At 45.5% G+C, this 21,969-nt stretch overlaps 1 protein-coding gene across 5 annotated transcripts in view; it reads left to right on the top strand.

Annotated features, from left to right (window-relative positions):
• Positions 1 to 21,969, top strand: part of LOC124063642 (golgin subfamily B member 1-like) — a 29,900-nt gene extending 7,931 nt beyond the window's left edge. The window contains exons 15-30 of one of the 5 annotated variants that reach the window (XM_046397524.1): positions 2,457 to 2,563; positions 3,100 to 3,211; positions 4,571 to 4,704; positions 4,857 to 4,904; positions 5,191 to 5,300; positions 5,466 to 5,634; positions 5,727 to 5,831; positions 6,310 to 17,772; positions 18,004 to 18,116; positions 18,484 to 18,520; positions 18,982 to 19,128; positions 19,431 to 19,553; positions 19,869 to 19,966; positions 20,078 to 20,170; positions 20,271 to 20,385; positions 20,525 to 21,969. In XM_046397524.1, coding sequence (XP_046253480.1) covers positions 2,457 to 2,563; positions 3,100 to 3,211; positions 4,571 to 4,704; positions 4,857 to 4,904; positions 5,191 to 5,300; positions 5,466 to 5,634; positions 5,727 to 5,831; positions 6,310 to 17,772; positions 18,004 to 18,116; positions 18,484 to 18,520; positions 18,982 to 19,128; positions 19,431 to 19,553; positions 19,869 to 19,966; positions 20,078 to 20,170; positions 20,271 to 20,385; positions 20,525 to 20,683 — 13,133 coding nt within the window. In that variant the 3' untranslated portion in view covers positions 20,684 to 21,969. Of the gene's footprint in view, positions 1 to 2,411; positions 2,564 to 3,099; positions 3,212 to 4,570; positions 4,705 to 4,856; positions 4,905 to 5,190; positions 5,301 to 5,465; positions 5,635 to 5,726; positions 5,832 to 6,309; positions 17,773 to 18,003; positions 18,117 to 18,483; positions 18,521 to 18,981; positions 19,129 to 19,430; positions 19,554 to 19,868; positions 19,967 to 20,077; positions 20,171 to 20,270; positions 20,386 to 20,524 lie in introns of all 5 variants that reach the window. The other 4 variants (XM_046397499.1, XM_046397515.1, XM_046397508.1 and 1 more) reach the window with 4 other exon arrangements.

Genomic DNA, 21,969 nt, shown 5'->3' with positions numbered 1-21,969 from the left:
CTGCCTTTTTGTCCCCCCGTCCTCACCTTTTCTGTTCCTTCACCCCTTCCTGTTCCTCTGTCCGACTGTCTTCACATCCTCTGATTCCTGGTGGGGCCACACTAAAATAATTTGTGATAATATCCCAGTATCACACTGCCGTTATTCTTTTGTGGTGGGATGATTTGATTTGGACTAACTCTGGGATGAGGACTAACGCCTGCAGCCGCACTCACGAGCGCCAGATGCTCCACAACAACATTAAAACAGAACGTCTTTGTTTGGAGGTGGTTTGTAGTTTTGAAGGTAGAGCAGGACTGATGTCATTCATTCATCTTAATAAAGTTATGCAAAAAAACGATAATTTAAATATTTCAAATGAAAGTCATGCCCAATAAAATCGCTCACTTTTACGGTAGTAATCACTGTTAAATTACTGAGTCAGGAGACACTAATGAACCAAGCGTAACAGTGACTAAAGAGAAAAGCCTAATGAAGTGAGTGTTAACACGCTGGTGTGTCAGTCCACCAGCGTTTGTCCTGAGGCTTGGAGAAAAGCCCAAACCTGAAGCGTTTCACCTTTTGAATTGAATCCCTGCTGTTGTTGTCAGCTGAGAAGCGAACACAACTCGTTCATGTTGCTGGTGCTGCCTTCAAGTGCTGCTGGAAATACTATAATTATCTGCTGAAGTGGAAACTGGTGCACCAGTTGTTGTGATGTGTCTTTTAGGTGACAGAAGTCTCTGTGTTGTTTCACTGAGTCACATGATTTTCACATTGAACTGCCGTAAAGAACGTTTAAAGAACGCAGCAGCTAGAACTTGGCCAGCATCAGCAACCGCTGAGCTTTCGCTTCTCCGATTCTCCGCTGCACAACCAGCAGCGTGATGTCTTGTCACAGCGTCCGGTATTTTGTTCACGATGCTGTTAGCTAGTTAGTTCTAAGAGCAACAAAAGGTGTGTGGGACAAAACAAATCATTGCGATCCCTGATTGGGCTCAGTCACAGCAACATAAACCTGTCTCTGAATCTACCGTCGGCTTTGGGTTTCTCACTATACATACATACATACGTACACATATATACAGATATATATATATGTAATTACAACATTAAAATCTTTGAGATGGCAGCTGTTCCTTCTCCCTCATTAAACGGCGTCTCCTGCTTCACTGTACAGTCTGTTCTCGGTGTCTCTGGAGGCTTCGGGTTTCCACGTCATGCTGTGTGCGCTGAATACTGGGCCAGGATTGGCTGCCTAACTGTGTGTACACCTGTAATGTGCACTTGCAGTACTGAATACCGAAGCTCAAACGTTCAGCTGTAGGAACAGGAAAAGAAAACGCAGTTTAGGCTGGAGGAGGACTTCCTGCCGAGTGGCACCCAAAGAAGAAACCTGCAGGGTTTACCTCTGTGATCCGTTTAGCCTTCATCCTCCATGTGTAACCTGCTGCTGTGATCAGTGAGGGTCAGACTCTGAGAACGAGGCAGGCTGGTTCAGTTCTTCCTCAGGTTGGATTTGGAAGATGATAACCGGTCCTCATTCATGCTTCTACATCGTCTCGTGTTGTATTGTTTGTCTTGTCCCTTTGAATGGAGCCTGTCGCTGCTTAACCCTGCTTGTGCACTGAGCCCACACTGACCACTGCTTCACCCACTGAACTCCTCCTCCTCTTCTTCTTCTGCCCCACTCTTTGCTTTGAGCTGCCCCCCTCTCCTCCCCCTCCCCCACACAACAAAATCAGCCTGTTGTCACAAAACAGATGGGAACATGTTTTGTTCAGCCTAATCAGTTTGGCATTGCTCTGCTTGCATCCTGCGCTGCTCAGAATAAAAATTTGAAAGCACCATGAGACTCAGATCCGCTTCTGTCCCGTGTTCCTCTAAATAACCGTCTGCTCTCCCTGTTGAAGAAACAGCAGTGAAACATGAAGTGTGACTCATGAAAACAGGCCCTCGCCTTCCTCCCACTGCCACTTTTACTGTCCACCTCCCACATGTTTGAATGCTGTTGTCCTTTGTTATGCAAATCAGGTGTGCATGGCTCTGACCAGAGTGTTGCTTCTCGCAGTGTTTCTCAGGTCCACGTATCTTATGCAAAGAGAAAAGCGCAAACATATCAGGAGTTTGAGTGACTTTCTGCATCCGTTACTCTCTCAGTCTCTCTCTCCACATTTCTCTTCCAGTCGATCTCTGCTGTGTGTTTTCACTTCTGGATGAAAGTGTTTTCTGTGTTACAAAGTTCATTTGTGGTGTTCAAAGTGCCTCATCTCCCTTCTTCATCAGTCCACGCCAACACACTCATCTATTCCCCTCATCTCTGTCATCCTGTCTCCTTTCACTCTGCCATCATTCTGTCATTTTTAAACCTGCCTCCCATCCATAAATACACCCCCAATCCAACCAACCGTCCCCCTTTCCCTGTGGCACAAAACTGATTGAGGATGACTGGTTCTTTCCTGGCTGCTCCGATCCAGCACTGGAAACTCGGCAGCAGGAGCTGGAGGAGGAGTTGGCTCAAACTCGGGGGCTCGGCCAACACAGGGCCAAGAAGCTGGCCACTCCGGCCCAACGAAGCCTGCAGGTAGGTGCACAGACAGGTGACTCGGTAGCACCAGCATATATGTCAGACGTTGGTTAAATGCTTGTTTGTGCTGTGGTGTTTCTAGCAGCCTTCTCCAAGTGTGCTAACAGAACCACTTCAGGCCTCAGCCAGTCCGTCACAATCTGTTCCTGCATGAAGTGATCCAATTCTGAGTTACTTAAACAGCTAAGGTCAAATGAACTACAGTTCATTTGAGCGTCTCACCAAACTCAGATCAAACTGTAAAACGCCATACTGTTTCCTGTCTGAAAACGGACAAGCCAAAACCGTCTCCACCACCAGCTGGTTTATTGGTCCGTAGTGCATCCTGGTTTCTGTTGGGGATACCACATGTAGCATCAAAGTCTAAGCACAGACAGGCCAGTTTTATGACAAGACCGTCTTTCCTGACATCCGTTTTGGTAAATGTAACAACCTCTAAGCCAAACCTGATGGTTATGGCTCAGAGTGCTGGATCAGGTCTAGTTTTACATCCTGTCACTGTCCTGCTTTAAGTGCATTTATTCCACTTGTAGGAGGACTTTGAATTTGATGGTCAGGACCCACGGAGCACCTCTGAGAGCACCACCCCGATGGAGGGGGAGAACATGGGAGGTTGGTGGCCCGAGTACAGTACTCCTGACACAGGTGTGAGACCCGCTGGACAGTTTCCACCGGCATGCACTCGGTCATCTGCACATTCTGTTGGGAAACTGATGTTTTGTTGTTTTCGTTATAACACTCCAAACTTCTTCACTGAACGTTGGATTGTGGCTGTTGGTTGGTTTTGTCGTTTTTTGTTTTTTGTTTATCCAACCTGTCATGTTGTACAAACAAACTGGACGGATGAGCTCGGTACAGCTTGTCATCATTTTTGTTTGTGGGCTCATCTGCAGGCTCTCAGTGGAGCAGGCTGAATTTAAAGGGGACTTCTGCTATTTTTTAAAACTGGGCGGTTTGTGAGCATATTTAAATATGTGAACAGAGCGCTCAGGTTTAAAGGTACTGGAATCCCCCTCACAGCTCACACTTAAAACATTTGTGGCACAGTTGACAGTAGACACTCATTCATTGGTTTCCATTTTCACCAGTTTGCAGTATTTTCTTTGGACACGTGCATGCTGGTTGAACTGGCTGGTGTTTGTGTTTTTGTGAGATCATATAAATGTAGGCCGCCAGACTTCATCTGTGGTAAGTTTTGTCTCTTTCGTTGTTTGCATGTTCTACTCTTCTTTCTTCACTTCCTCTCATCCTGTTTTGTTGTCGTGAAGCAGCCGATTGTCCTCAAACCAAAAACTACATCAATACAGCAAATAAATAAACAAAAATAAATGTAGAATTATAATTGGGGGTTTATGTTTTCAGTGGAAAACTGATGTAATTTTTGGTTTGTGACTGAAACTTGAGCCTTGAGTGAACGTCCTTCTGATTATTCTCTGCTCGTTAGAGATTCACTTTTCTCACGTCCTGTGATCATGGCTTCCCACTGACTTTTCCAAAGCACAAAGAATGACACAAACTCGTCATTTGTTTGACATGTGAATACAACACACATAGCTTAACCATAAACCGTGCTGTTGAATTGATGCAGGTCTGTTATTTGAATTGCACTGCTTCATCTGTGAAGCTTACAGAGACCATCAGATTTGTTGTCATGGTAACGTTTCCTTCATGCAGTTTTAAAATTTGAGAAGCAGCCCTGATATCCAGTAAATTCTCAAATCGTTATGCCCTCAGAGTCACTGAAAGGCTTTTAATCTGAAAGGTCCGTGCAGGAACGGCTTTATTAATGGTAACTTAATAGTGGGAGTAATGCAGAATTAATGAGTGAATGAAGAATCTTTTCCGTAGATAAAAACATCACATGACTGATGAAATGAGTCCAGCGTAAACGCGGATTATGTTGAATTTATCCTGTTGAAGTGGCTTTATTTCCGCCTCCGCACTTTGGCCAGGATTTGTTCATGTCATGTCTCTAAAACCTCCTGTGTTCCCTGATGATTCCAGGTGGTTTGCGGTCTGTTGTGGAGGAGTTGGAGCTGGAAAGGAACCAACTGCAGGAGCAGATACTGAGTCTGGAGGAGCGCTGTCAAGATCTGGAGGATCGTCTGCAGCTGCAGGCGCGTATCGAGATGTTACAGGTGAGCCCGCCCAGCGTCGCACAGGTCAAACTGGTCGGTGTGAAAATGTAACTTGTAGTCATTACTTACCTGCTCACGATTAAAGGAGTAAACCATGAGTGAACTGCATGTTTTCCCTCCCAAGGATTTTGTAACAAAGCCTTCTAACACAGGTGACGTTTGATGTAAATGAAGATGAGCAGCCATTTTGGGTCCCTCAGGTGTGTTGGCTCTGTCATGTACGTGTGCGCTGGAGAGCACAGCCTCTGGCGGTGACGGCTAATAGTGTGGTGTGCTTGTTTAATCCCGGTTTGATTTAAGAAAGTGCAGACTCACTGGGTGTCGTAGTCAGAACGGTGAATATCAAAGTTCATTACAGCCACATGAATTCAATTCTGACGGCGCCGGAGCGTCTGCTGTCGTCCACGTCTGTGTGCAGTGAGAATTTGTTCACTCAGTGTGAATTTAATCTTTGCATGTTTGGTCTTTCTTTGTCTGCCATCGCAGAACGAGACTGAGAAACTGCAGAGCCAACTGGCCAGCGTCAGAAGCCAGCAGAGCAGAGATGCAGAGAAGCATCAGCTGCTGGTTAGCAGCCTCAACGAACAGCTCAAAGGGTAAACCATTCATTCACTGCAGAAGTCACTTCTGCTGCCTCGAACCGCTTTGAAATATATCAGCTGCACAAAGATCTTCTAGAAGCTGCACATTTCTGTCTCACTGCAAGCCTGCTTTATGTGAGTTGTTTTGACTTGTTCTGACTGTGTGATTGTGTCTGTCAGGCTGAGTAACACACAGGAGTGCCTGGAAAGCTCGCTCATCGAGAAGGAGAACACGTTGGCCAAGACGTCGGAGAAGCTCGAGCTCATCAGCAGCCTCCGAGAATCTTTGAGTGAAAAGGAAAGTCAGTACAAAGAGTTGTCTGACAAGCTGCTTCAGACTGAGCACACGGTGAGTTTGGACTCCTCCTGTTTGCTTGCGTTGGTCACCGCTCAGCGTTCGGCAGGAGATAATTTTGTTGTTTGTTCGTCTTTCCTCCGCAGCTCGAGAACGTTTCAAAGAAATGCAGCAGCTCAGAGAAACAGTGCTCTGAGCTGAAATCAGAAGTTGTTGACCTCACGCAGAAGCTGAGTGTGCTGAAGGAGAAGGTGTGATTTTCTGATTTATGTACCTCGGCGAAAACTCGGCTCTCAAAAACAGGAAAAACAAGCATTAAAATGGGGGAAATATTCACAGCCAACAGAACAGAAACATTCATTTCACTTGCATAAATGAACAAGTAAACACATCTTGCCTCGAGGGCCCACAGATATCTTAAATCGGCTACACTGATACACTGAAGATATTTGATCAATACTGAAAGTACGAACTCGCTCTGTCAGACTCAGAATTTCTTATGTCAGTCATAGGATCCTTTTTCATCTCTTCACTTATTAAAAACAAAATTGTGTGCATCTGCTGAGAACTGATCCGGTAACCTTGAATAAACCTGCAGGCTATTTGTTGTTTATTATAAGAAGGTTTAAAGCGCTGTTACGTTTGTTATCTTGCCATGTGGCTGTTGATTTGAAATTTTTCTTCCTCGCTTGATGCTTCATCATTTTTATTTCATCTGCTCATTTTCAGACGCAAAAGCAGGAAGCCACCATAGAAACTTTACAAACTGAGCTTGATCAGACGAACGAGGAGCTGGACAAACTAAACACGGCCTACTTGGAAGAACGAGCCCAACTCATTCATGACCTTCAGAGCTGTGAGCGGGAGATTGATAGTCTTAAAGATGTCCTGTTGGAAAAGGACAAGGAGATATCAACCCTCTCTGGTAACATGGCAGAATATGCAGAGCAGGTCACAGTGCTGAAGCAGGAGCTCAAACTCAAAGAAGAGAACCTGCTTCATGTAGAAAATGCTCTGAGTAAGGCAGAGCGGGAGACCACGATTATCAGAGAGTCACGGAATTCGGACCAGAAAACCCTCGACAGCAAGATCGCAGAGCTGGTCGGAAACCTCAAGGACACTGAGGCGGAGTTGGTCAAAGTCAAAGAGGACAGAGAGTCTAAAGTGGCTGAGGTGGAACTTCTGGTAAAGCAGGCTGAAGAGGACAAGAAAACTATTCAGGACCTTCGAGGGGAGATCCAGAAACAGACTGTGAGCCATCGAAATCATCTGTCTGAATGTGAATCACACGTCTCGTCCCTGAAGGAGCAGCTGACTTCATCCACCCAAAGGCTCCAGGAGTCAGAAGAACTCGTCATGCAGCTCAAGGACAAAAATACCAGCAACGAGCAGCTACAGCAACAGCTGCATGATAAAGAACAGATGTATGAAAAAGAGCTCAAATCTTTCAAGGATGAACAGAACAAACTTCTGGCACAGGTGGAAAAATACAATAATGAAATGCAGACACTGTCCAGACAATTAGAGGACCAAGTGCAGAGTGAAGAGCTCATCAAAAAGGCCATGCAAGAGAAACTGGAAACCATAGCATCACTGGAAAACCAACTGAGGACCACTGATAAACAGGCTGAGGACGAGAGGCACAAGGTCAACGCCCAATTAAAAGCCCGCAATTCAGAAAATGAGAAATTGAGCAGCCAACTTCAGAACAAATCTGAAAATATCTCCAAACTCAAGAACCGATTAAAAGACATGAACGCTGAGAAAAATCAGCTGCAAGACAAAGTGAAAGGGCTGACCGAGGAGCTTGAGCTGCAGAAGCAGAATGTACATGAGCTCAATGAAAAGGTGACATCTACCCTTGAGTTTAATAGAAGTTTTGAGAATCAAGTGCATTGCCTCACAAAAGAGAAGGAGAGGCTTGAACTGGAGCTGACTGAAAGAGTAAAAACTATTTCAGAAGTGATACTTGAAAAGGAATCACAGCAGGACAAAATATCCAGGCTGGAAACTCAGTTTTCACAAAGCAACACAATAATTGAAGGGCTGCAAAAAGAAAAAGAGGAACTCAGTCTTCGAACTAATGAGTTAAATAGAGTTCTTGAGCAAAGCGCAAACTCAAACTCAGAGATGTTGCTGGAGAAAACTAATGAATGTAATAATCTCCAGCAGTTACTCAGGGAGAGGGAGGAGAAGGTGACACAACTGCAGGAGCAGGTGCAGACTCTGACGGCTGAGGCAGACCAGCTGCAGCAGACTGTCGGTGATCTCCGAGCACAGATGGAGGCCCAGCAAAACCAGCAAAGGCAACTTCAGGAAACGCTGTCTCTGCTTCAGGAACAGGAGTGCAGTCTGCAGGCTGAGCTCAAGGACAAGGACGCAGTGTTGAGAGAGAACCACAGTTTGCAAAATGAAGTCACACAGCAGAAAGATATTGTGTGCAGGCTACAAGCAGACGCTGAATCACTTCATGAAGAACACTCGCAGCTTCACCAGCAAATTCATGACAGAGAAGAAATGCTGAAAAGTGTGAAGCAACAGTGTCAAAAACACCAAGACGAACTGAGCGACACCAACAAGGCTGTCAAATCTCTCAGTGAACAAATCAGTGTCCTGCAAGAAAACGCCAGAAAGCTTAAGTCCGAGGCAGAGCTGAGGCAGACGGAGCTCGCTGAAGAAAACCAGAGACTTCGGGCTGTTTGTGAATCCAGAGAAAATGAGCTCGCTCAGCAAACGCGAGTTCTGTCTGAACTCGACGAGCGGCTGAAAGCAACTCTTGAACAGAACTCCAGTTTTAGCTTGACGATTAGCAGCCTGACCGAAAACAACCAGACACTACAAGAGGAGTTGGCACAGAACATCAGATCTGTTTCTGAGCTAACCACTGCGAGGAGTTCACTCCAAGATCAAATCTCAGAGAATCAGAAAATAATTGACAGCTTGTTGAAGGAAAAGCAGACTCTTACTATTGCGGCAGATGAATTAAAAAAGGTCCTCAGGGAAAGCGAACTGTCAAGCTCTGCAGGTTTGCTTGAGAAAGCAAGTGAATGTGCTAATTTGTCAAAAACATTGATGGAGAGAGAAGAACACCTTCAGAGTCTGCGGGAGCAAGTTGACGGCTTAAAAGAGCAAGTTCATCAACTCAGCAAGTCCTTGAATGAGAAAGAACAAACTGTGACAGAACAGGGTTCACAGCTGGAAACTCGGCAGAACCAGCTGCTGCAGCTTCAGGATACTGTATCTATGCTCCAGGAACAAGCATCTGTGCTCAGGTCGGGGCTCGTGGAGAAAGACACAACGCTGCAGCAGAAAGCAGAGGAATGTAGCGTCTACCAGAACGAAGCCATGCTCCAGAAAACACTCGTATCACAAATGCAGGTTGAAATAGAGTCTGTCAGGCAGGAGAGTCTGGAGGCGAAACAGCAGTTAGAACAAAAAGAACGGACATTAAAAGAAGTAACAAATGAGTTTCAAAACCACAAAGACGAGCTGAATAAACGAAACGACTCGGTGATTTCCCTCAGCAGTCAGCTTGGTGCCATGAATGAAAGTGCTGCAGAGATGGAGGTTGAAATGACCAACCTAAAGGCTGCCGTGCAGAAACTCATGGCGGAAAACTGCCAGCTGACCCAAAAGGAAGACCTGAGGAAGGCAGAGGTTATTGATTTTAAAGACAACATTCAAGCACTGAATGAGCAGAGTTCAAAGTTAAAAACCGAACTTCAGAAAACATTGGCAGAGCTGTCCAAAGCGCAGGAAGAAGTCACACGTCTCAGAACAGAAAGCTCAGAGAAGGAGAGACTTCATCTGACCATGCAAGAAAAAGATGACTGCCTGAAAGAGCGGGAAACTTTGATCCAGCAGCTCAACAGTCGGATTGCTGAGCAGGAGGAGCAGCTGAAGCAGAGAGCAGATGACAATGGCAGCTTAAGTACAAAAGTTTCAGAGCTTGAAGATTCTGTCTTCAAACTCAGAGGTCAAGTCGACAGTCTCACTTCGGAGTCATCCGTGCTGAGAGATGCTTTGGAGAAAAAAGAACAGTCAAGCCTTGAATATCAAAGTCAGTCTTCGGCTGCTGTCGCAAACATCAATTCAAATCTACAAGCCAAAGAGGCCGAGTGTGAGAGCTTAAAAGAACAGATTTCACACCTCAAAGAATCGGTCACAAAGCTCAGTAGCACCCTCCAAGTGCAGATGACTGAAGTGGAAAATCTGACAAAGGCCTTGGAAGACAAAGATGCAGCTCTTTCGAACCAATCCAAGTGTCTTCAGGATATTCAGAGAAAGGCAGACGAGGCGTCGCTCTTCAAAACTCAGTTCATGGAAAGCACAGAGTTGGTGTCACAGCTACAGGGTCAAATTCAGTCGCTGTCCACTGAGTGTGGAAACCTCAAGACGTCAGCAGAAGAAACACAAAGTGCCTTTAACAACCTACAAGAGAAATATGCAACCAACTTGGAGGAGCTGCAAGATGTGAGAAACCAACTGTCCCAAAGGACTGATGAGGTGTCCAACCTTCATAAGTTATTGGTTGATGCCAATAATGAACACCAGACAGCAAAGGGCACCATAGAAACACTGAGAAACGAGGTATCTGAGATCCATCACAAACTTGAGAGAACAGAAGACCTGAACTCCAGTCTTTCAAGGGAAAAGGATGAAGCTTTCTCTTCTCATCAAGCGAGCGTGTCACTGCTGACAGTTGAAATAGAAAGACTCAAGTCACAACATCTTCAAGTTGTCTCACAAATGAATTCACTGACAGAAAACCTTGAGCAGAGGGAAATGGCTCTTCACGCAATTAATAGTCAGTACTCATCTCAGGCCAAGCACACGACTCAGCTGGTTTCAGAAATACAAAAGCTTGAGGAGCAAAATAAGAGACTAAATGAGGAGATGAGTTTGCTGAAGGAAGAGAAGCAGAAACTTCTTATGGCTGCCAGCAATGAAAATGCTCATTTGCAAGAGGAGCTTAGAAAAATTCTTGGTGAAAAAGAGGAGCTGGAAAGGAGACATCATCAAATGCAGGCATTGCAGGGGGAGCTGCAGATTCAAAAGGAGGAGCAGTCCAACAGCATGAAGGAAACAATGGAGAAAATGACGTCCGAGAAGCAGAGCCTTCAAGAAAAGGTTAGTGGCAAAGATGAAGAGCTGTCTCGATTGAAAGAAAACATTCAAAAGATAGAGCAAATTCTGCAGGACTCTGAGAAAGAGTGGCTGTTAGTTCTGGACAGAGAAAAACAGGATAAGAACCTACTTGCAGAGCAGTTGAAAAGTGTTGAAAATGAAATGAAGTCTAAAGATGTTAAAGTTAATGCTTTGAAGCAAGACTTGGACAGTTTGCAGGAGAAATTAGCAGAGGCTTCCTCTGCTGTTAGACAGGGTTCAGAACAGCTGAGCACTAAAGAGCTGGAGGCAGCCGCATCCAGGATTCAACTTGAGAAGGTATTAGCATCTGTCCAGGAAAAGGAGCATGACAACAGTAATTTGCAACAGGCTTTAAAATCTGCAGAACAGGAGTTACAAAATCTTTTAACGAGGAAGAACTATTGTGTTGAAGATTCCTCGTCACCAGTCGCATCTGAGCGATCCGCTGAAAAGGCCTCTTTACAGGACATGATTAAACAGTTACAGGAAAATCATCAGTCTGATGTAGGCGCTTTGAAAAATGAGTTGGATAAAACCGTTGCACAATTACAAAGAACCCAGAAAGCGCTTAATGAAGGAGAGAGGAGTAATGATGAGAGGGGTCAACAAGTTGATCTTTTGCAGGAGATGGTGGAACACCTACGCACTCAGCTCAGTGCTGAGTCAGAAAAAGTGAAAGAAGCTTCTGTGAAACACTCTGCTTTGCACAGTGAACTGCAAACAAAAGAGGAACAAATCACCTGTATGAGCATTCAGGTAAGCCAACAGAAGGAACTACTTGCTGGACTTAGTCAGCAGTTGAAAGATAAAGACGCATCCATCGCTCAAGTCATGGAATCTGCCTCAAATGAAAGAATGAAACTTAGTGAGGAAAAAACAGCACTAATAGCACAATTAGAATGCATGGAGCAAGAACACAAAACCTCCACGAAGAGGCTGGGAGAGATGTCTCAGCAGCTAGAAGAACATATTTCGTGCTCTCAAAATGAAATCGAGACCAAGAATCTAGAAAGGCTTGAGCTGATTAAAGAAAAGGATGCTTTAAAGAGTGAACTAGCCAAGGTGTCCAAAGAAAAGGATGCAACAAAGAAGAAGCTTCAAGCTGCCCTCATTCTACGAAGGGAGCTGTTGAAAAAAATTGAGCAGTATGAAAACCAGAATGAAGAGAGCGCAAACAATAAAACTGAGGTTTCACTTCTGCAGGCTCAGTTGCAGGAAGTAACAAATCAAGCTCAGGTTGCTGCAAAAGTGTATGAAGAAAACATTTCTCTTCTTGAAAAGAAAATTCTCGAGCAAGGAGAGATCCTTGAGCAAAAAACAGAAAGCGAAAGACTTGTGAATCAACTGCAGTCAGAAAAACAAATTTTGCAGGCCACTTTAAATGAGAAAGAAGTGCATTTGTCAGAAACTCTGCAAACACTGACTGAGAAAAGCTCCTTTATCGAGCAGCTGCAGTCCAGTGCTGCCGAGAGAGAAGAATCTTTTGAGCAGGACCGAAAAGGCTGGATGCAGAAATTAGATGAGCTTCAGAATGAAATCAAGACATGTAAAGACGAGTTGAAGGACAAATCTTCCTCTACTGCTGCTGCCGCCGTCGATTTAGAAAATGAACTTGCACAGGTGAAGCATGAAAAGGCGACGCTGCAGAGAAAAGCTCAGGCTGCGTTGCTGGCACGCAAAGAGACGATGAAGAAGGCTCAAGAAAATGAAAAGAAATTAACCCAAGAACTCACTGAATTGAAAGATGACTACAAGGCCCTCTTGGAGCAACGCTGTCAGCAGACAAACGAGCTAAACGCTGTCCAGCTAAACCTCGACGAGAAGGTCAGGGAATTGGAGGAGCTCCGTAAAACCTCTTTGTCTAATCAAGATGAACTGGACGCGTTAAGACAGCTTGTCGAAGAGAGGGATAAAACCCTGCAAGATCTGAAGATGTGTCTGGCTGAGAAGGAGAGGCAGTGCCATTCTCTAGCAAACTTGCAAATAGAGCTAGAAAATATTAAATCCAGATTTGAGAGTGTGTCTGTTGAGATGGCAAGTAAAGATGAGGCTCTTGCTGTCATGGAGCAGCGAGCAGAAGCTTTGAGATCAAAACTTCACATGGTGGAGAATGACTTGGAGAAAGCTCATGCAGAAGTAAAAGAGAAAACCCAGCAAGCTGAGAAATACCAGGAAACAGTTAAAGTTGCTGAGTTGAAGACCCAACAGGAGAAGCAAGCTTTATTGGATGAAAACATTGCTTTGGTGACTCAGCTAAAAACCTCTGAGTCTTCACTGAGGGAACACATACAAGCAAATGAAGAAAAATACCAACTTTTGCTTGAAGAAAGTAAGGCTCTTGTGGAGGAAAGCAATCGGATGAAAGCAGAACTTGAGACAACAGGTGGTTTAGTGTCACAGAAATCCTTAGAGGTTCTAACCATCCAAAAGACATTAGCAGAAACACAGCAGCAGTTCAGTCAGGACAAAGGTGTTCTGGAGGAGGAGCTTGAAAAAGCACGACTACACTGTACTGAAAAGCAACGGGATTTGGATTTGTTGAAGCAAGAACAAGAAAATGCTTTCAGTTTAATTGATGAACTCAAAGACCAGGTAACCGTGCTGAATAAGAAACTGAAAGAGTCAGAGAAAGTAGAGATGGCTGAAATGAGCCTCGAACAGGAAGACGTTAACAATGACAGCAGAGTCTGTTTGTCTTGCAAATGTGCTGAAAACTTCGAAGTGAAGCTAAAGGAGAAAGATGATGCCTTGTTAGTTTCTCAGGCTCAGCTTTCAGAAAAGCAAGAACTGATTGCCGCACTTGAACTGCAGTTGCAGCAGCAAATTAAAATGCGCGAAACTGCCATTGAAAGGATGAGAACCGAGACTGATGAGCGCCAGAAATCTCGGGAAGATGGCACCAAAATGAATGATCAGGACAACCAAAGCAAAATTGCTCTCCTAAGCAGGAAACTTCAAGCAGCTCTGGTTTCGAGGAAAGAACTGTTGAAGGAAAATACAGCAGTCAAGGAAGAAGTAGAAAAGCTGTCAGCCAAACTTGAAGCTAAAGAGACCGAGTACTTTGCTCTGGAATCATCAGAGCTGAGGCTGAAGCAACAAAATCTGGACCTGGAAAGCTCTGTGTCGTCTCTGAACGAGGAGAAGGACAAGCTCAGCGCCAAAGTCGATGGCGTCCTCAGCGAGAATCGCAGCCTATCAGCAGCTTGTGACAGCCTGAAACTGACCATCGAAAACATCACCCAGCAGAAACAAGCTTTTTCCTGTCAGCTCGAATCTCTTAAGGACTCTCAGACAGACGAGCTTTCCAAGTGGAAGTCAAAGCACGCCGAGCTGAAACAGGAGTACGAATCTCTTTTGCAAGCTTATGAAAATGTTAGCAGTGAAATGGATAAGATGAGGCAGCTTTTGGAGGCAGCCCGAAGAGATAGGCAGGAAGCCCTCAGAAAAATCCACAAACACGAGACCGAGATGGAGATTCTGGAGAAGCAAGCGAGAGAGATGGAGGAAGAAAATTCAAGAATCAAAGAAAGGATGCGCACATTTTCCAAAGAGAAACAGAGAAAGGCTGAGGAGCTGGAGGAAGAGAACCAGAAAACCAGAGAAGAGCTGGCTGAGCTTGAAGAAAACCACAAAATGACGATGTGCGAGCTGACTGATAAAAATCAAAAACTGGAGGATGAGATTTGCAGACTTAAAGGTTCATCAGAGGATCTCAGAGAGAAACTTGCTGAACTGCAGGCTGAAAATAACCAAATGGCAACAAAGCTTGAAGAATCCAGCTGTTCATTGGAGAAGAAGCACTTGGAATCAAATACATACAGAAACAACATGCAGCTTAAACTCGATGAAGCACTCGGCTTGAACAACTCACTGACTGCCCAGATTGAAGCCCAGAAAACAGAACTCGGTGCTCAATTGGAAATCAGCAACTTGTTACAGAAAGAGAAGCAAAATCTTTCTGAAAGGATTGAGAAGATACAGAATGATCATGAAATGCAGTTGGGAAAGAAAGATGATGTGATTAAAGAGCTCAGAGACGTTATGAACAGACACAGCCAAGAGACTATTAGCCTAAATGAGAAGGTGAGAATCTTGGAGGATGATAAGTCTCTTCTGCAGGAGGAGCTTGAAAATGTTCAAGAGATTTCAGACAAAGTAAAGAATGAAAATGAATATTTGGAAACGGTGATCCTCAAAAACTCTGAAAGGATTGATGAACTGACTGAGTCTGTCACTGTTCTGCAGACCCAAAACATGCAGCTGTGCTCTCAGCTGGCTGCTAGTAAGGAGATGAGTAATCAAGTTCGTCATGAAAAAGAGGAGGAGCAGCTCAAACTAGTCAGAGAGTTTGAGGAGAAGCTCAAGACTGTCCAGAGAGGCAACGAGGGCTCCAAGAACGTGAATAAAGAACTGCAAGAGCTACTCAAGGAAAAGCATCAGGAGATAAATCAGCTGCAGCAGAACTGCATTAAATACCAAGAGCTGATTTTAGATTTAGAGAGTTCTTTGAAGACATCGCGGTCGGCATTAGAACACATGGAGAAAGATCTGAAAAAGGGTTCAGAGAAAATATCATTTTTAGAGGAGAGAAATAGCCAAGTCGAAGCTGAGGTGACGACACACAAGAATCTCCTTCAGCAGGCCAAAGAAAAGATTTTGCGTGTCGAGTCTGAAAGAGACCAGTTGACTCTGAACATATCAGAGGCGCGTAGGAAGTCTGATAACAAGGTCGTGGAGAGAACAAGTATAGATGAGAAACAATTTAATTCTTACATGGACAATCAGCGGCAGTTACAGCAACAGATAGATGACCTGAGAGTCCTGAAAGATCAAGAAAGTCAAAAAGTTAATGAACTGAGGCAGCAACTGGACTCTCAAGAACTACAAATGAATACTCTGAAAAGAGCAGCTGAGACCAATGAAGCCAGGCTGTCTGCTTTGTCTGCCTCTCCTCAAGGGGCAGAGGCTGCCAAACACTGGAATAGTTCGTACCAAAAGACCTTAAACGAGAAGGACAACCAGCTCCTTGAACAGGGTTTCGTGATTAAACGATTCCTGGAAGACATGAGGGTGAAAGACAAAGAGGTGAATGAACTACGAGTGACCAAGTCGAGACTGGAGAGGACGCTGAACGAATACTCTGTCGCTGCCGCTGCTCAGCAGAGGCAGCTGTTCGTCATGAGCGCAAGCAACGCCGAGCTTGCCGAGACTGTGGAGGTTATGACCGTGCAGGTGAAGGAACTCGGTACTCAAGTTGAAAGAGCAGAACAAGATAAAAGTGCACTGAACCGGCAGCTTGCTGACAAAGAAGATGTGATTTCCCAAATGCAGCTAAATCTACAGCAAATAGAGAAGATAAACGCTGACTCTGAAGCTCAGCTGCTGCTTTTGCAGTCTCAAAATGGCAAACTTCAGGCTGACTTTGAGAAGCAGGAGGGAATTTCTCTGCAACTGAAGACACTCCTCCAGAGCAAAGACGCCGAGATCTCCTCCTTACTGTCCTGCAGGGACGGACAGATGTCAGGATATCTAGAACAGCTCCAGGCAAATTATCGCACCCAGGTCACGGTGTACGAGGACAGGTTGACATCATCACGATACCAAAGAGAAAAGGCTGACAAAGAGCTGAGAGCGCTCGAGGCCAAGGTCAAAAGTCTGCAAATTAAAGTGAACAGATCCACCCAGGAAAAGGAGCAGATGGCCGCCAAGATGGAGTCATTCAAGAACTCAATGGTGTCTTTACAGAGTGAACGAGAGCGACTGATGTCAGAATACAGAATTCTTGAAGCAAAGAGTCAGTTAGGTTTAACGAGTAAAGAGGGCTCTGCTGACGGAGAAGGTGGTGCTGCCAAAGGCCTCAAACATGAAATAAGAAAATTGTTACATCAAATGGACGATCTCAATTCTGAGAACGCAATGCTGAGGGCCCAACTGGTTCGCTACCGAGAGGATTTGAATCAGGTTTTATCCCTCAAGGACAACCAGTTGAAGGTGCTGCTGAAGAAGCAGCAGGATGTGATCAAAAACCTTGAAAACCAAAAGGCTGCAGCTGAAAAGCAGCACAGAGGGTCTCAGTTGGAACTCCAGAAGGAAGAAGAGGCGAGCAGTACTTTAAAAGCAGAGATCTCTAAACTTAAAGCGCAGGTGTCAACACAGGAAGCTGTTATATTGTCTCTAAAAAAGGAGCGAGCCACAACAAATGAAGGCAAAGTGATTGCTGATCTGCAGGAAGCTGTGGCAGCCAAAGCCGCTGAATGTAATGACCTCCAGCAACAACTTCTTTCTCAGAAAACCCTAACTGATGAGCTCAAGGAAAAAATGCAGCTGGTGGAAAACGTGACGGACCGAAAACTGGCCGAAGCTGAGGACAAATACAACAGTGAGTTGGACACTTTCGAGCGTGAGGTGGAGCTAATGAGGAATGAGCGGGAGACGGCTGATCGAAGGGTGGCGGAGCTCGCAAAAGACCAACTTGAAATGGAGCAGCAGTTGTCAGAGGCCAGAACACGAAGCAAAGACGCGAGGGCTCAGAACGAGTCCCTGTGCAAAGCTATGGCTGCTCTGCAGAATGACCGAGACCAGCTCATCGAAGACTTCAAAACTCTGAGAAACAGATACGATGACGAACTCAGAGAGACTCAGGCAGCCTTGAACAAGGTAGAGCGCAGCCTGCAGGATGCCACCTCTGACTTGGCCATGTTCGCCAAAGAGAGGGACATCCTTGTCCACAAACTGAAAGCTTTAGAAAGCAAAGACACTCACGTAGAGCTAAACAAGTTGTTGGATGAACTGTCGAAGGCTGTGTCAGAGAAGGAACGGGAACTGAAGCAGGTCGTCCTGGAAAATAACACGTACAGCAGGCAGCTGTCCGCGTTCTCCAGGTCCATGGCCAGCCTCCAGAATGATCGTGACCGGTTGATTGATGAGTTGAGTGGGGCCAAAAGACTGGTTGAGTCCAGGCAAGGGTCAAGCCCAGGGGCTGTCACCTCCACGAGTGTGGAAGAGTCAAAAGGAAACGCCCTGCCGGATGAGACGGATGGGCGGGTAAGTGGAGTCATCGGCTGTGGTTGGAGTTTGGCTGTTTGGCTGTTGGCTGCTTGCACCTCATCTCTCTGCTGTGTTTCATTTTGTGGAAAGCATGCAGGGCCAGTTAGCTTTTGATTTTAATTCGTACCATTGCTTTGACTTGCATGGTGTTTTTCTGTTGGGATGCACATTTTCTGGTGTCCGTAAAACTCTGACAACACTTTTCTTTGTGACTGACGACTGTTTCAGGAGACGAGACAGAAGATGGACGAGCTGCAGCCGACAGTAAAGAAGATGCAAACTTCCGGAGTGTCGGCTGGACAGGAAATCGGCAGCCACCAGCAGCAAACATCAGATCCGAGGTAACGGCAGACTGACGATAAGCAGAGATAAGTTCAGACTTGTGAATTTTGAATTTAAAATGTAGTAGTTTCTCCACTCGATACAAAATTTTATCTGGCAGTTTGCCATCACCTGCCCAGGAAGACATGCCGTAGGAATTTCAAAATAAATGCGTATCCTAAAGATGATGATGTGGTCCTCAGATAAAACTGTGTCCTTCCCCAAAACGTCTCGACTCAAACGGTTTTCCACGCATCAGAAACAAAGGCGCAATCGCTGGACGCTTTGATATTTTCCCAACAGTAGCGAGCAGCTGCCTTCATGTTGGCATGGAAACAGCAGTGGTCGTGTTAGCTTGTGATCTGTGATGTTTTTTGTGTTGTGTAGGTCCGACACAGAGAGGAAGGACACGCCGCAGGTCAAGGTGAGTTTGTTTGCAGGTGTCAGTCCAACACGTGCTTTTGATGACCGACTGGCACATGATTGGTGGTCAATACCAGCTATCAGATTTTTATTTATTTTGCTGATATTGTGTTTATTAGGGATGAAAAAATTCTATTCAGTAGGAATCCCACCTGATTCTTTCATTATGAATCTTGAATCCATTTTGTTTTTGTTCTTAAATTGATAATAAATCATCTGTTGGCTCGATGGTAACACATAATAGGAATTACATGAATGTGCTCGTGGAAATCAAAGCATCCATTTTAACGGACATACTGAACATTGAACCACCTGTGTTCCTGTTTTTCTGTGAGTAACTCAGTCTGCTAATTCTCTGACCAGCTACGGCAACCTCAGAGGGTCAAAAACGTGATTTACAAAAAGTTTACAAAAATTCTTTTGTTCAGGTCTTCATCTTTGTTTTTTCCTTCTGCCCAACAGGAAACGCTGGTCCTGGCAGGTCAGGGTGTAGCGGATGAGGTGTTGAGTCAGTTGGAGGCAGAGAGGATCCAGCTCCACAGAGACCTGCAGCGCTGCATGTATGAGATCCAACAACGAGACCAGTACCTGCAGCAGGTCACCGCTAAGGTATGACGGAGCTGAAACATAACCACGTTTAAAATGAGAAAGTTCACATTTAAAATTGGGCAGAAGTCTGTGGCACATTTAGAAACTTGTGCCGTGAATACACAAATATTGAAAGCATACAGCATTTAAAGAGTTTGGGATTTAAAGTCACACCATCATTTAATCAGGTTTAAACATTAATCCTTGATGGTGCAGCTCAGCGCTGATGTTCACCGTCTGCAAAAGACATGACGGCTGTAAAGTAACGATGAAAGCGTATCTTGAGGATCAAAGCAGTAATCAGATGGATGCTCCGCCTCCAGCTGCAGCAGGTGGTGGAGGAGAAAGGTGCTGTTGCAGCTCAGCTGAGGGCCGTTTCCCAAACACTGAGGGACACCCAGAATCGCTGCCACTGGCTGGAAGGCCAAGTCCAAGGCCAGGCTCAGGTAAGCGTCCCAACATACGTCCACGTCTCTGCTGCTCACGTGGGCCACTTCCTGCCTGTGAAGACAGCAGACGTGGAAGGTAAAGGTGGAGCCAACACATCTGTGATCAGCTGCTTCTGCTGAGTGTTGTGCTCCATGTGATTTACTCACTTCACAGACCCTTCATGCAGCTTTTATATTATTCTCTGACTGTATTAGCATGTGCACAGTTTGTCCTTGTGTTACTGTCTCTTTGAGCTGCTGTTCTTTGAAATAAAAAACATACAACAAAAAAGTCAACTCAGTTTACCTGTAATGTTGTCTCTTCACCACCAGGGGTCAGTATACGCTGAAGTTGCACCTGGAGCCCCCCAGGAGAAGAGCAACAACCCGTCGAGTACTGAAGCTGCTGAAGCCAGTCAGCTCCGAGAACGGTGAGAAGATCGTCCGTTAAAGTGCAGCTTCGTGCTCCTACAGATGATTAACGTGTGTGTGTGTGTGTGTGTGTGTGTGTGTGTGTGTGTGTGTGTGTGTGTGTGTGTCAGGCTGCTGGAGGTGGAGCAGAGTCTGGCAGATGAGAGAGCCAGAAGAGAGACAGCAGAGGAGGCTCTACGTCTTTCTGAGGACCAAGCAAAGAGGTAAGGCCCAAAATGAGCCGCTAGTCTGCCTCAGCTTCACACATACACACCCACACAGACACACACACACACACACATGTGAAATGTTTCTGTTTGTCAGTGTTGGATCCGGTCTGTCCAGAGACGGTCCGAGAGACTTCAGCATCGAGATGGAGACCGAAGAGGAGTGGGAGGCTCTCAGTCTTAACCCAAACCAGCCTCTGATAACTCGAAAGGTGCGACGCCAAACAAACCACTTAATTCATCCTTTCATTCGTCTCTTTCCTTCGCTCGTCCCGTTTGTGCGACGGCTGACCTTGGCGTAAGGCAGCGTGTGTCATGATGTTTCTGACTGCGTGCCGTCTGTGCCTCCAGGTGAAAGGCGGCGTGGTGGCGTGCCGACGGTGGCTCAGAGGGCGGAGCCTCTACTTCTCCAGGCTGCTGACGAGCCGCGCCCGCTCTCGGTATTTCTTCCTGGCCTACTTGCTTGCGATCCACGTGCTGGTGTTCCTGTGCCTGACTGGCGCCCTGTAGAGCGGGTCTGGGTCCGAGTGTGGGTTTAAAACGCTGGATCCCGAGGAGCAGCTGGAGAGGCCCTCAGTCACGGGACGTGACCTGAAAACGTCTCACACCAAAGCTGATGGCGTCTCCTCCCGCTGAATGGATGCTCGCCGACGACAGGAAGGCGGTTGACCTGTGTGAAAGCATTTCAGATGAAATCTTTATGATCTTTCTGCTTATTTATCTGTTGGTCTTTTGGTTTTCGCTTGTATTACTGAGCTTTTTTTAAATGTGATGATGTAAATCAGGCCTTAACGTGTGATTGTCCGCTTCTCTCCTCACTCTCCAAGCTGGATGATTTCATTATTTTGGCACGTTGCCACAAATTAAAACAGGAGGGAGAGGAGGAAAGAAATCCACAAGCTGATGTAAAAGCCTAAGAAGGCGCAGAAAGCCATAACTTCTGTGGATGAACACTTGTTTTGAGTCTCGTCTCCAGCAAACGTCCGGTCTGTCAGTAAGCGTTTGCTCCACCTCCACATGCACAGATATCAGCACCGGCTGCTGCTCTCCTGCCTGCCTGTTTTCATGCCTGGCACATAATCGTGATGCTGAGTTCAAACTATGCACTGAAACTCGTCCTGTAGAAGCACTGCACCTCCCCCACTTCCTCCTGTTCCCTTTAACTGTAAAGCCAAAGGTGTTTGTGTTCTCACCTTTGCAGTTTGAACAAGTGCTCTCATGCCTGTTAAAGATCGTGGGAGTTTCAAAATATCTCTAAGATGTAGTCCGTTAGCGGTTGGAAATACACTGTATGCGCTCCAGGTTTGTCTGTATTTATGTGTCGCACCTGGACTGTATGTTTGTATATATGCATTTCTGTCCTCTGCCTGGTGTCTCATGACTGTACATTTCTTGTTGATTGTTTAGAGTTTAAACTATGTGACGCGTCTTCTCAAAACGTCCATTAACAAGCCAAAAAGGATTAGAAACAACGAGGACTCTGATGTGCAGCGTAAAAGATGCTTTCTGGCGTGTTAGTCGGCGTTTTGTAGAAGTGTGCGGTTCCAGATGAGTTTGCGCTACGTTGTCCTCGTGATCTGTATATAAAGGTGTGATTGATGGACAAAAACACTGAACTGAATCTATTTATGAAAAATGTTCAGATGGCATATTTTCACTACTGCCTCTATTTTTAAGAGATAGTGATGCTGTTGGCCTCTTGACGACATGAGGCTGAACTCGGTGCAATAACGTGTCAGAGGTGAACTTTTTCAGACCATCTCGAAAGATCTTTAATAAACACTTCATGAACTTTA

This window comes from Scatophagus argus, chromosome 1 (genome assembly GCF_020382885.2).
Source record: "Scatophagus argus isolate fScaArg1 chromosome 1, fScaArg1.pri, whole genome shotgun sequence".
In the NCBI taxonomy this organism is placed as follows: Eukaryota; Metazoa; Chordata; class Actinopteri; family Scatophagidae; genus Scatophagus; species Scatophagus argus.
This window is presented reverse-complemented; position numbering and strand designations above follow the sequence as displayed.